A 14,163-nucleotide genomic window follows, 5' to 3' on the forward strand; every position below is an offset into this window, starting at 1 on the left:
AATGACTGACAGCATGATAACAATATAACTTTTAATCATGGTAATGTGCACGCACCCTAACCCTGACCCTGGATTTAAAAAGGATGCTAAGTGCAAGGTAATTGACAATGATGCCAGTAATTGTGTATCCCATGAGACTGAAGTTGTTTACTTTTAAATAAGCCTGCAGGGTTTCAGACTCCCCTTTGTGTTTCCAACTGACGCCATCTAACTAATTGGACAGTGGAAAAACAGACTTTCATTGGTGTGTGTGTGCGTGTGTGTGTGTGTGTGAGAGAGAGAGAGAGAGAGAGAGAGAAAGAGAGAGAGACAGACAGACAGACAGACAGACAGAATAAACTTTATGGCACTACATTGTGTTTGGCCCATGATTTGTCATGCCTGAAGTGTAAAATTTAATAAACACACTCCTCGGCTCCTCTGTGGAATGGGGTGGGGACTGGAGGTGGCAGGGGGGAGGGATGAGAGAGGAGGAGGGGCAGGAGGGAGGGATGAGAGAGGATGAGGGGCGGAGAGGGATGAGAGCTGCTCCACTTTTCCGTCCGACGGAGCAGAAGGGATCAGGGCGCCACTCGCTCCCTCTGACGGCGGCCCGCCCGCGACATGTGCGAGTACAGCCGTTAGCTTAGCTCGGCCGACCCCACACGGGCCGGGCCGACGCCGCGGCGTGCTCCGCTCTCCCGGGGACAACGTAGACCTCGGCTTAGTCGCGCTAACTCCACAGGTGGCGGGACGTGCGTAGGAACGCGGCGCCCGGCGTCGAGGAACGGGCGACTGCCGGCTTCGGATTAGCCCTACGGGTTTAGCGTCCCGCGGGGGCGAGAGCGGACGAGTGTTGAGCCTACGCCCACCGCTGCACCGGGAGATGGTTTCAGTTCGCGCCGAAGGACTGGCGTGATTTGGACACCACACGTTAGGCCAGGCTAGTTTCTACAGTAGTTTCGTCCGGTGCCAGACAGCGTGACGGAGTCAGAGTTAGTTTTGTGTGCTGGGTGAGGTTGAGAGAATTGGCGGCGTGGAGGGTCGGACGTTCGCGACTGACTGCTGTAACGCTGGAGGAGGGTCTTCAGTTTTGTCAGAGGGGGGGGGGCGGCTCAAACCTTCGGCGTGAGAGTTCTGGGTAACGCTGTTCTGAGGCTCCGTTGCTAGAGACCGGTGGAGTTGAGTCTTTACGGCGGTGAGTACCAGCTCTCTCAGTCTTTCTGTGGAAGACTGGTGTGTGTGTGTGTGTGTGTGTGTGTGTGTGTGTGTGTGTGTGTGTGTGTGTGTGTGTGTGTGTGTGTGTGTGTGCCTGCTCGCTCGCGTGTGCGTTTTTCCTTGGATTTCCCTGTCTCATTTAAGGACACTAAGCAGGTCTATTTTGGTTTTGCGCTCTGAGGTTAAGAGTTTGAGCGGAAGCTAAGTGCTTCACTCAGGATCTGACACAAGCCTCGTCTGCTAGCGAGGTCGCGTGTCATTGGTGCAGCAGCGGATTAACCTCGTTCTCTGTGAGCTGCTGGAAGTAGGGAAGTAGGTAACAAGGGGAGAGCGTGGGAGCTGTATGGGGGCCCCGAGGTCTTCCTAGTGGGCTACAAGCTCTAGCAAGCCCCTCATATCACCTGGAGCTCTTTCAAGGCTCAGTTAGAATAGGCTGCTGTTGACGCACTGGAAGTGCATTTACAGTTAGAATGTGTACAGGCTCAAACTGAGTGCAGTGAGCGACTGTAGCGCTTTTCCATTCCCATCAAAACAAACAGAACACAGTTTGGTAAGTAAGTAAGTAAAGTGTATTTATATAGCACCTTTCAAGATACACAATCACAGAGTGCTTTACAGTCTAATCAAACGTACATGGCAGACAATTAAAACAACCGCAACCGAGTAAAATACAGAAGAATAAAACGATAAAAGCAAATACAGATTTTAAAAAATCAGGTAAAAAGGCACAAAATAAAACATAAGGAGACAAATTAAAACTCACGAGGGACAGAAGGGGACATATCAGGGCTAGCCGTATTTAGGCATGGGCGACATGGGCAGCCGAAGAAAAAAAAAGAAAAGAAAAAAAAACTCAGCGAAAAGTAAACAAACTACCCGCCCCCCCCGGGTCAACACCTTGCCGACACTCTATTATTAATCGGAAAGCCTGTTCATTTCACGTTTACAAAACAACATTGAAAGTGGGGTCGGGGGGTTCACCCAGGTCGGCATATAAGATAGAAACGCTACTGCAGGGCCCGATTGGTTGAGTGGTGAAACAGGAGGTCTGCAATATAGCCCGGTGATTGTCCATGAAGGGCTTTGAAAGTGAGGAGTAGCACTTTAAAATGTACTCTGAACTTCAGCGGGAGCCAGTGCAGACTTGTTCAGACAGATAAAAAGCACATTACTGTAGTCAGCTCAGTTTGGTCAGCTTGACAGGTTCAAAACAGCAAACATGAAGTGTTTCGGTGCCAACAGGAAGGCCCAAAACTGCAGGGGTTGTTAATGGTTGAGGCAGACACTCTGTATGTGTGTGTGTGTGTGTGTGTGTGTGTGTGTGTGTGTGTGTGTGTGTGTGTGTGTGTGTGTGTGTGTGTGTGTGTGTGTGTGTGCGTGTGTGTGTGTATGCATGTGTGTGTCTGTCCTCAGAGGCAGCACACCAGGAAGTGAGGTAGGCTAATCCCCGTAAAGAGGCTTACAATTAGTTCCCTGTGGTAAGGAAGCACACTGTAGGTCAATGACCAAGCAACCTCCAAGCATGGGAGTGATGAGAGAGAGAGAGAGAGGGGGGGGGGGGGGGGGGGGCGGTGGAGGGAGGGAGAGAGAGAGGGAGAGGTGTCACCATTTGTATGACTGTCTTTGTGTGTTTGATCTAGATATGAACAGCTTTGGCTATGACTCATGTTCATTAGTTAAGACATCTTTGACCAAACACACACACACACACACACACACATACACACATACACATACATACAGAGCCACCGTCAATCATAAGTGCATTCTCAATAGTGTGTGTGTCTGCGTGTCTGTGTGTGTGTGTTTGTATGTAGAGGAGGGGGGTACTTCTCTGTTGGATAGTGGTATGCTTAAACCACAATGACGCAAGGTGATTTGTGTCATCTGAAGATCTGTGTCAGTGTCTTATCCCCACCCCAAACTCAAGTCCAGATGTCTTACAGCAGCTCACACTACCACAGCCACTAGCTCCGAACACATCTGCTACGTCATACACACCAGAACCCTAACTCAAACTCTGACAGAATGCTCACGCAGAACCTTAACCCTCAGACAGAACGTTCACACAGAGCCCTAACTCTAATGCTGTGTTCATGTGGTGTCGGAATAATCAGAAACATGAGTTCCCGACTGGAAAAATTCACATGAAGGCCCCCTCAAGTCAGAACAAGAAGTCAGCAAGTCGGTGCAAATGTTGGTACACGACTTGCCGGCCTGTGACGCCAGGACAATTTAATGTGACCAGGTCATAGAGATGTCCAGTAGAATTCCAATCGCTTGTATAAATGTCCTGCCAAGATTCAGCCTATTTTTCTCTGTGACGATCGCATCCAGCATCCTGCACTGGCCCGCATGCACCATGTCAACACAAATAGACGCGTTCATTCTTCCGTGTGCTGTTGTTATTGTTGGCCAACCCGAGCCCCCGTGTTCAGCGCTTTGTTCTTTTGTTCGGTACTACCGGCTGGCAGACCTTCCCACCCACCATGCGCCACGACAATGTCAGTCCTGACTCAGCGCCAAGCGCTCGTCCTCGTCATCGCGCTCGTCCTCGTCTCGGCACAGGCAGCTCGGCGCCTCCGCAGTCCCCACCTGTGGCTGAGTCCCTGCCACGCCTCCCCATGGCCGACTGCGCCTTCCACTCATCCTCGCTCTTCCCTCATCCCTCTCTCATCTCATCGTCCTCCTCTTTGCGCCCTCGAGGGATATCCCCCTTTCATAGACCGCCCCCTGGGCGTCTCGTTCCTTCCTCATCCCTCTTCACCTCCTCTCCTCTACCTCCGTTCTCAGTATTCCCTTCTTCTCCAAACCTGTCCCCGCAACGTCGGAATGTGTTCCCCTCATTGGCTGGATTACAGGCGCACGTTCCGTTGTTGGTGGGTGCGTGTCGACTGTGTGTGTGTGTGTGTGTGTGTGTGTATTTTCAGCATTCTTTTCTTTAAAGCATTAAACTATTCAGTTTCGTTGCAGTCTCCACTCACAATCTGAGTCTGCGCTTTCGCCGTATCTGAAAAAGACATGGGCCGAAAAGGCAAACTGCCCCTTAATTTAAAACTATTAGAAATAGACACGGTTAAGAAGTCAACGTAAGCTCCGAAAGATACCGCGGGGTCAGTAGTGAAATGATGAAGCTTAACAGGTCATCTGTGTGTGTGTGTGTGTGTGTGTGTGTGTGTGTGTGTGTGTGTGTGTGTGTGTGTGTGTGTGTGTGTGTGTTAAGGCATGGGGGGATTGTGTGTGTGTGTGTGTGTGTGTGTGTATGTGTGTGTGTGTGTGTGTGTGCAGACATGGAGGATTACACACACACACACACACACACACACACACACACACACACACACACACAGCATAACCCCTTTGTTTCAGATGACCAGTTCAGTGTGTGTGTAATCCCCCCGAGCCTGCCGACACACAAACACACACACACACACACACACACAATCTGAATAACTAAACCAACATCATCCTTCTGTCTACAGCAGACAGACTTAACAATGCACAAACCAACAGTCCTGATTTCTCTCCATCTGTGCTTACTGTAACGAGTCTTATCTTCTTCATCAATTCTACATGATGGTCTGGACCACATGGCCCTGTAATGCTTGTGTCAGCCAACAGCACATTTCATATTAAAGATGTTGTGTGTGAATGCTCATCCCATCATGCATCCATGGCTACACATGACTAAAGTTAGAATATTATATGGGAGACAGGGGCAGATGTATAAAAATATGACTTTGATCATATTTAAAAAGATAATATTTTAAAGAAAGATTATCTTTAACATTAGTTTTACAGTAGTATTATTTACAAAATGATATGATAATAATGATATGCCATGTTCTGTTCTGGAGTGGGATGCTGTTGTCCTTTTGAACTGGATGAGAAGTGTATTACTTCCTACTTTTAGCCACAAGCTGCGCGTCTCATCTCTCTCTCTTTCTATCTCTCTCTTTCTCTCTCTTTTTCTCTCTCCCTCCCACTTCTCTCCTCCCCCCTTTCCCTCTCTCTACCTTTCTCTCTTTCCTTTCCCTTCCTTTCTCTCTCTCTCACACACACACAGGCACACACGCGCACACACACACACACACATTAAGCGTTGCTACAGGTAATCAGGTAATCTAGAAAGAACAGACTTAATCAGAGTCCCTCGTCTTTGAAGTGTCAGTCTCCTGGTGGTGAAGGTCAATGAGAGATTGTTCTCATGTTGCACTGGTGGACTGGGATGATGGCAGCGTGTAGTCAGATGGGCGTGTGTGTGTGTGAGTGTGTGTGTGTGTGTGTGTTTGTGTTTGTGTGTGTGTGTGTGTGTGTGTGTGTGCGCGCGCGTGCGTGTGTGTGTATGTGTGTGTCCCAGTGGAGAGCTGTAATGTGACTCCAGTCTACAGTGCTATTGTTGGTGGTCATTGCTGCCACCTTGAAAAGAGATAGTTGTAATCAGCATCTGCTTTAAAAACCCAGCAGAAGGCCCTTGAGATAAGGAAAACCACCTCTCTGCTGAAGGATACAGAAGTATCCGTGATTAATAGCATTAGAAACACTTGGCATCGCATGCTTCAAGTCCGGGACGCCCGAGTGCATGTGTGTATGCCGGTTCTGAACGCTCCAGCAGGAGGGTTCTGCTGTGCTGGCCGGGCCAGGGGGAGAGGGACGCGAGGGTGATGTGTTGCCCTGGATCCAAGGGTAATTAGTTCAATTAAAGCCCCTCGATGCCACCATCGATCGCTCCCAACATCCAACATTTCACTGGAGCGTTTAGAGAACATTACACACAGTGGGGGAGGGGAGGAGGGAATGACAGAGGGTGTGGAGGTAGAGGAGAGAGAGAGAGAGAGAGAGTGAAGGAGAGAGAGAGAGAGACTGAGAGAGGGAGACAGAGAGAGGGAGAGAGAGAGAACAAGAGAGAGAGGAGAGAAAGAGGGATCCTCGGTTCCGGACGGTTCTGGGAAGCGCCGGTCTTCTCCCGGGACGCAGCGGGCGGCGAGACACCGACCCCAGGTACCGCACCGCTACGATCGGACCTCCACCACTATCTGGGTTCAGCTCCCGCTCATCCAGGGGGTATCTGGGTTCAGCTCCCGCTCATCCAGGGGGTATCTGGGTTCAGCTCCCGCTGTCCTTGAGAATAGAGTCCTATAGGAGAGGGGACGGGTCCGCTGACGGAATGGAGATGAGCGCTTGAAGGGTATCGACGGAGGACAGGATGAGAGGGGGAAGAGGGGAGGAGCGTGAGTGGAGGAGGGAGGGAGAGGGGGAAGGGTAAAGAAGAGACGGAAGAGAGGAGGAGTATGAATGGTTGACTGAAGGAGAGAGAAGAGCGAGACAGGCCAGAACTGTGAATTGGACACGGGCACTGCCTGAATATCAGTCTAACTCTACCTCTCCTCCCTCCAGTCTCTCTCTCTCTCTGTCTCTCTCTGTCTCTCTCTGTCAATTTCAATTTTAAATTTAATTTAAATTTAAATTTAATTAGCTTTATTGGCATGAAAAGGCTTATATTGCCAAAGCAAATATTAAAGGATAAGGACACTGGATTTCATGTTTAGCCCTATTCCTGGCTTCCCTGGCATGTATCTGACTAGTACAGGTTAAAATATTTATGTTTTGTGCAGTACAGAGTTCTGTGTCAATAACGTCGGCGCGCACACCCTGGCTCGTTGCTAGCTATTGGCACACTTGAAAAACTCGAAAAAGTATGATATACGTGGATTTCAAGTTCAGGAATTACATGGTTTATGCTTACCAAGCTCTGAAGTCACCAAAGGTCCTTTCGCCTCTGCATTTCGAAACAACAGTAACTTGTAAACAGTACTAATTTCACCGAACAACCAACAGCCATCCCTTCACGCTGTAAACCTCTGCGAAATTCATCCGAATCCGAATTTTGCAGAGGATTATAGTGATTAATTTGGAGGGAGTATTGGCCCAATTGTGCTCGGCAGGCATTGTTTGTAGTTTGTCTGTGAAGGTGTAATATAGCCTACTTTTACAGAAATCCAGGTGAAGTGTTTCGATTGGATGTTTGTCCCAGTTTGTAGTAGATGTTTGCTGAGTGGTCCCCAAACTTCACAGCCATACATTGCAATGGGTTCTATGACTGATTGAAATATTTTTAACCAGATTTTAATTGGAATGTCAATTTTGATGTTTCTTCTGATTGCATAGAACGCCCTCTTTGCCTTGTCTCTCAGGTCATTCACAGCCGTGATGAAGCCACCTGTGCTGTTGATATTTAGGCCTAAATACGTATAATTATTTGTGTGTTCTAGTTCAACTGTGTCCAAATAGAATTTATAGTTGTGATCTTGATACCCAGACCTTTTTTGAAATATCATGATGTTAGTTTTCTTTGGGTTCTGATAGTCTTTAATTGTTGATTCGAGATTTTGTAATTTTTCTTGAATTTGGTTTTGGTCAGGGTTATTTGTTATTTTGTTGAAAAGGTTTGCAAAGTGATTTGTCCAAATATCTCCATTTTGGATTGCCAAATCATCATGCACTGGTTTGTTGAGGGTTTTCCAATTTTCCCAGAATTGATTGGATTCGATTGATTCTTCAATCATTTTAAGTTGGTTTTGGATATGTTTTTCTTTTTTCATTCTTTGGGTGTATTTGTATTGTTTTAGTGTTTTCCCATAGTGAAGACATATCATTTGGTTGTTTGGGTCCCGATGTTTCTGATTAGATAGCTTTCTCAACTTTTTCCTTAGATCTTTACATTCTTTGTCAAACCATGTGTTGTCATTTAGTCTTTTTGGTTGGCTGTTTTTCTTTAGATTTGTCAATTTTGCTGATTTATCAAATATTATATTTATTTTCTCGACAGCCAACTTTACACCTTCATTATTGAGGGGGAATGGTGTAGATAGAAAATTGATCTAGGAGTGATTGGATTTGTTGGCTGCCAATTGCCTTTTGGTAGTTGTCTGTGCTGTCTGTATTCCATCTATAGGACTGAGGGATAGGGTGTAGTTTATTGGGCTGGTTTTCCTCATGACTGGGTTGTCCTCTCAGATACAGTAGACAGTTATTTTACTGTGATCCGAGAGAGGTGATAAGGGGCTGACTGTGAATGCACTAAGAGACGCAAGATTGAGGTCAGAAATAAAATAGTAGACTGTGCTGCTACCAAGAGATGAACTGTAGTTATACCTTCTTAGAGAGTCCCCTCTTATCCTTCTGTTGATATAAACCTAGTGTTCGGAGTTGTAGAAGCTGTCCCATTTGTGTTGGTTAGTTTTTCGTAGTTATTTCTGGTGGGGTATGTGGGGAGGGAGAGGTTGTTGCTATCTAGTACATGTTTATCTCCATGTGTGTCAATGGTGTCTGGTTTGTCTGCTGTTCTGGCGTTCAGGTCACCACAGATCAGGACATTTCCTTGGTTCTGGAACTCATTAATTTCCCCTTCCAGAATGGAGAAACTGTCCTCATTGAAATAGGGTGACTCAGATGGGGGAATGTATGTAGGGCAGAGGAAAACATCTTTGTCAGTTGAAGTTTGTTTTTTTATTTTTAGCCAGATATAGAATTCTACTTTTTTTAATTAGTTCTATTGAATGGGTAAGTTGAGATTTATACCAAATAATCATTCCTCCTGAGTTCCTGCCCTGTGTAACTCCTTTCATTTTAGTAGATGGGACGATGATTTCTCTATAACCTAGTGGACAACCAGTGGGAACATCACATTTACACCATGTTTCCTAGGGCTGGGTATCGATTCGAATTTCGAATTCAAATTCAATTCCGATTCACAAGGTTCAGAATATCACGATTCAATTCGATTCGATTCAATATCGATTCGGTTAGTGTTACTAAAACCTGTTTTTTAGCTGTAACCTTAATTACATAACTGCCAAGTTATGCAACACATCAATACTAGAGCTGGGTATCGATATTTATTTCCAAAAATGAATGAATGAATCATTGAATGAATTAATGAACTATTCATTCCTTCATTTATTAATTCATTAATTAAATAAAAGATCGATTTTGGGATTCATGAATCGATTCTGAATCATTTGAGATCATTTGAGATTTGAATCATCGATTCAGAATCGATGAATCGATTGTTTTAACCCAGCCCTAATGTTTCCTGAAGGATAACAATGTCTGCATCATGAGTCTCCTTCAGGAACTCGGGGTTTCTACTCTTCAAGCCAAAAGCAGAGGGCCGGAGCCCCTGTATATTCCAACAAGCAATAGAAAATGATTTCATGGCTAATATTTTGCATTTTAAATAAGAAAACTCACACAGGCAAGTAAACATTGACCAAAACAAGAACCAGCAGGTCTATAAGTGGGTTTTGTTTGTTATTAGTTTTGTTACGAACATGTATATTTGTGTGTGTGTGTGTGTGTGTGTGTGTGTGTGTGTGTGTGTGTATGTACTGTATGTATGTATGTATGTATGTATGTGTGTGTGTGCGTGCCTGCGTGTGTGTGCATGCATGCGTGTAATTCACTCTTCTCACCAGGTGTCCATTAAGTGGGAGCAGAGTAGGCTCAGCATGCGCTGAATGTCATTCAGTTCGCTGGAGGGGGCGGGGCTGGTTCTTCCTTCCACTACCTGGGCGTATGTCTGCCTGCTGGACTGTGGCTCCGCAGGGGGGGGTGTGGTGGGTATTGAGGCCAGCGGTACTGGGGCCGGTGGTACTGTGGTCGTTGCAGGGGGGGTCCGGGGTGATGATCCAGGGCAGCGTTCTGGTGGGCTCAGTGGGGTGGAGGTTCCTCTACTGTTCATGGGTGGAGGAACACCCATGTCTCTATCTCTTCCTGGCCAAGGGCCCTGTGTGTGCATTCAACCATATGACCGTGTGTGTGTGTGTGTGTGTGTGTGTGTGTGTGTGTGTGTGTGTGTGTGTGTGTGTGTGTGTGTGTGTGTGTGTGTGTGTGTGTGTGTATGTGTGTGTGTGTGCATGCTTGCTCGTGTGTGTTGGTTTGTTTTACTCACGATGTGTGTGCCCCGTTTCTCCCCCCCCCCCACCCCTACAGAGAGGCTGGAGCGGAGCACTGGGACACGGAGGGCTGCCAGACTGTGCCGTCGACGGCCGTCCACACCAGATGCCTGTGCAGCCGGATCTCCACCTACGCCGTGCTAGCGCAGCAAGCTAAAGACCCGGTGAGGCGCCTTTCCCCTTTTGGGTTTCCGCTAATGAAAAAAACGTTTGCGGTGTGCTGTTAGGCGGCCCAACACGATTAATATCTTGCAATTAGGGGAAGAAAAACATTTTTGAACTTGAGGTGAACTCCAGAGACTGGAGGATCTGCAGGACCACAGATAGTGTGTGGTTACTAGACGGGCCATTGTTTGACATAAAGAGAGAGAAAGAGAGGAGAGGGAGAGAGAGAGAGAAAGAGAGAGAGATATGCTTGTCAGAACAGTAGCCTACATTATGCAGGGTTCACAAGCTATTTAACTACAGTAGACCACTGTTTAGTTGCCATGGAGACAGACCATACAGGTGGAGAGGTTTGGAGGGGTACCTTTCTGGGGAGGTGCAGCTTGTGTCCTGGTTTTCATTTGGAGGTGTTAGGTGTGTTGTTGTTGTTGTTGTTGTTTTGGAAAACAAATGAAAGTAATATTGTAATAGTAATGTGCTATCAGAAGACACAAAGCCTGCTATATGGATTTCCAATAGTGAAAAGTGCAGGCAGCCAATTGCATTTAATATTTCGTAGACTAATTAGCGAAGAAATTAGTCTCCAAAAACTCCAAAAACTGACTCACCAGTCTGCTGACTCACGGTGTGTGTGGTTGTTTGAGAAAGTGCCAGGTTAAAGGTTATCAGTTAGAAAAAAGACAGAGCTCTGATGCTTGTCATAAATTGTGCTGGATCCACAAGCTAATTACTGTAACTAGACTGCCATTTAGTTGCCATGGAGACAGACAATACAGTGGCAAGGTTTGGAGGTTTTCTTTTGGATATGTTACAGTAGGTGTGTTAGAATGTATGTGTCATCATTTCGATAGGTGTGTTTTTGCTTGGTGGTACTAAGTAGCTTTTACTTTACTAGAATATTGTGCACATACAGTACACACTTAAATAATTAACATGGTTTGTATGTGGGAGGCCATGTTATGTGTTTAGATCTGAAGTGCATGTGTGTGTGTGTGTGTGTGTGTGTGTGTGTGTGTGTGTGTGTGTGTGTGTGTGTGCATGTGTGAACACAGAGGGGGTGAACGTGAGTGTGACAGTACATGTACAGCACAGTAAAGCATGCAACAGAGGGAGAAAGACAGAAGAAGAGAGAAAGCGAGAGAGCGAGACAGAGAGAGAGGAATGGAGTGAAGAAAGAGTGTGCGATGTCCTGTAGCCTCCAGTGTGTGTCCAGTGAGCATTTAGAAATGGTGTCAGGGATGGAGGTGTTGTGGGGGTGGGTACACAGCAGACAGAAGGCTTTTAGCCGTCCGGCATAATGCCTGTTCTGTTTTATTGAGCCAATGTCCTGTGTCCTACTAACCCCACAGAGCAGCTCTGCCCCCTGGCCTAGTCCTCCTCTCCTCTCCTCTCCTCTCCTCTCCTCTCCTCTCCTCTCCTCTCCTCTCCTCTCCCCTCCTCTCTCCTCCTCTCCTCTCCTCTCCCCTCCTCTCCTCTCCTCTCCTCTCCTCTCCTCTCCTGTCCTGTCCTCTCCTCTCCTCTCCTCTCCTCTCCTCTCCTCTCCTCTCCTCTCCTCTCCTCTCCTCTCCTCTCCTCTCCTCTCCTCTCTCTCCTCTCCTCTCCTCTCCTCTCCTCTCCTCTCCTCTCCTCTCCTCTCCTCTCCTCTCCTCTCACCTCTCTTTCTTTATCTCTCTCTCTCTCTCTCTCCTCTCTCTCTCTCTCTCTCACTACATCTCTCCCGTCAGTCCCTTTGCTCTCACCCAGCTCTTAGTTCACCCTCCTGTCCCTTGGTTACTGCTCTGTTGCTACCCTGACTGTACTTTCGATAGCTGCAGTGACACAGGGGATGTTGGAAAAGTGGCAGTGGGGAATGAAGGATTCTGGGAGGAAAAAGGTCCACCAATTAGAGGCTTTTTGTCATTCGCCACACTGAGAGGATTGGGATGCCTGGGATCGCCGATGGCGGGACGACCGAGGACGACCTGGTAGTACTGATAGAGAGAGAGAGGGGGGGGGGGGGGGGGTGGAGAGAGAGAGAGAGAGAGAGACAGAATTTTAAAATAAACATTTATTTCCAAAAACAGGCATGTTTACGTCTGCTGGCAAGAACTTTCAAAAGGAGCTTGTAGTCCGCACACAACAACGCCACTGGTCTCCAGTTCTGCAGAAGAGCCAAATCTCCTTTCTTGGGGAGAAGTGGACAGCATCGCACGCCGACAGGATGCCGGCAACAGTCCCGTCTGAGAACACTCCTGAAGCACCTCCCACAGGTCAGCTCCAGACAACAGTCCCGTCTGAGAACACTCCTGAAGCACCTCCACAGGTCAGCTCCCAGACAACAGTCCCCATCTGAGAACACTCCTGAAGCACCTCCCACAGGTCAGCTCCCAGACGCCTCCAGAAGTGTTTATAAAAGTCCAGCGGCAGTCCATCCAGCCCAGGTGATTTTCCAGATGCCATCTGGATGCCAGCAGTGAGCTCCTCCAGAGAGATGTTCGCATCCAGGACCCCTCTGTCCTCCGATCACAGCTGAGGCAGCCCCTGCAGCAGCTCGTCCACACACTCTCTACTACACTCCTCCGCTCCGAAGAGGGCGCTGTAGAACTCTACAGCATGCTTCCTCATCTGAGCCTGGTCGGTCCTCACCATGCCATCAGGGAGACGGAGACCATCTGCTTTGCCTGTGAGGTGGACTTCTCCAGGTTAAAGAAGAAGGATGTGGAGCATCCATATCCCTAACAGTGGTGAACCTTGACCTGACCAAAGCCCCCTTAGCTCGTTCCTGTAAAAAATAACCAAATTCCTGTCTTTTCCGCTGAAGACTGTCACTATCTGTGCTGTTATGAGACAAAATACTCTGCTCAGCTCCCTAATTTCATCCCCTAAGTTCTGCATGACTTTTTTGACTTTCTGTGTGGAATTACTTTTATATTGCTGACAAAAAACCCGAATTTGAGCCTTCCCCACTTCCCCACCACTGACTCAATGACTCAAAGCCCTCTTCCTTTCCCTCCAGATCCCCAGAAAACCTCACATTTCTGGCCAAATGCACTGTCCTGCAGCAGCTTGACATTAAAGTGCCATAGAGAGCTGGATTTAATGGTTGGTGAGCTATAAAATTCTACAGTGACTAAATGATGATCAGTGAAGCCTAGTGGGTAAAATGTTACTGCCCAAAATCCTATTACTAAAACCTTGTGACAAATAAATCCGGTCCAGCCTAGCTGCACTAACTCTCCCACCCAGCACCTTAACCCATGTGTCCTGTCTGACCTGGGTGACCGGCCACCAGCCCGGACTCAGAAACGCACTGCAGTAAACTGGTGGAGGAGGAGAGATGAGGCTCCTCTCCTGTCCTGTCCAAAGTGAAATCTGTAGTGCAATTTCCAACCCCCCCCCCCCACATAACTACACATTCCCTTTGCTCACACCGCCTCAAGAAACTCCTTAATTAAAAAAAAAAAAACGCAGCCTGTCTGAGCTCTGATTTGGAGCAAAATATATATTCAAAAAACAAAAAGAGATGTCCTGTATCTGCGCCCTCAACCACTAAAGCCCTACGGTCACTATCTCTGTACCCTCACCACTAAAGCCCTACCGGTCACTATCTCTGTACCTCACCACTAAAGCCCTACCGGTCACTATCTCTGTACCCTCACCACTAAAGCCCTACCGGTCCACTATCTCTGTACCCTCACCACTAAAGCCCTACCGGTCACTATCTCTGTACCCTCACCACTAAAGCCCTACCGGTCACTATCTCTGTACCCTCACCACTAAAGCCCTACCGGTCACTATCTCTGTACCCTCACCACTAAAGCCCTACCGGTCACTATCTCCGTAGTAGAGATGATAGTAGCATTCA

The 14,163-nt window shown here is 47.5% G+C and overlaps 1 protein-coding gene across 1 annotated transcript in view; it reads left to right on the forward strand.

The window, feature by feature from the left end:
* Positions 1-14,163, forward strand: part of adgrb2 (adhesion G protein-coupled receptor B2) — a gene marked incomplete at both ends in the record, with an annotated part of 188,245 nt that overhangs the window by 110,365 nt on the left and 63,717 nt on the right. The window contains 1 exon segment of the mRNA XM_084455426.1: positions 10,192-10,318. Coding sequence (XP_084311552.1) covers positions 10,192-10,318 — 127 coding nt within the window.

The sequence above is a fragment of the Borostomias antarcticus genome, assembly GCF_949987555.1.
Source record: "Borostomias antarcticus genome assembly, chromosome: 21".
Taxonomy (NCBI): domain Eukaryota; kingdom Metazoa; phylum Chordata; class Actinopteri; order Stomiiformes; family Stomiidae; genus Borostomias; species Borostomias antarcticus.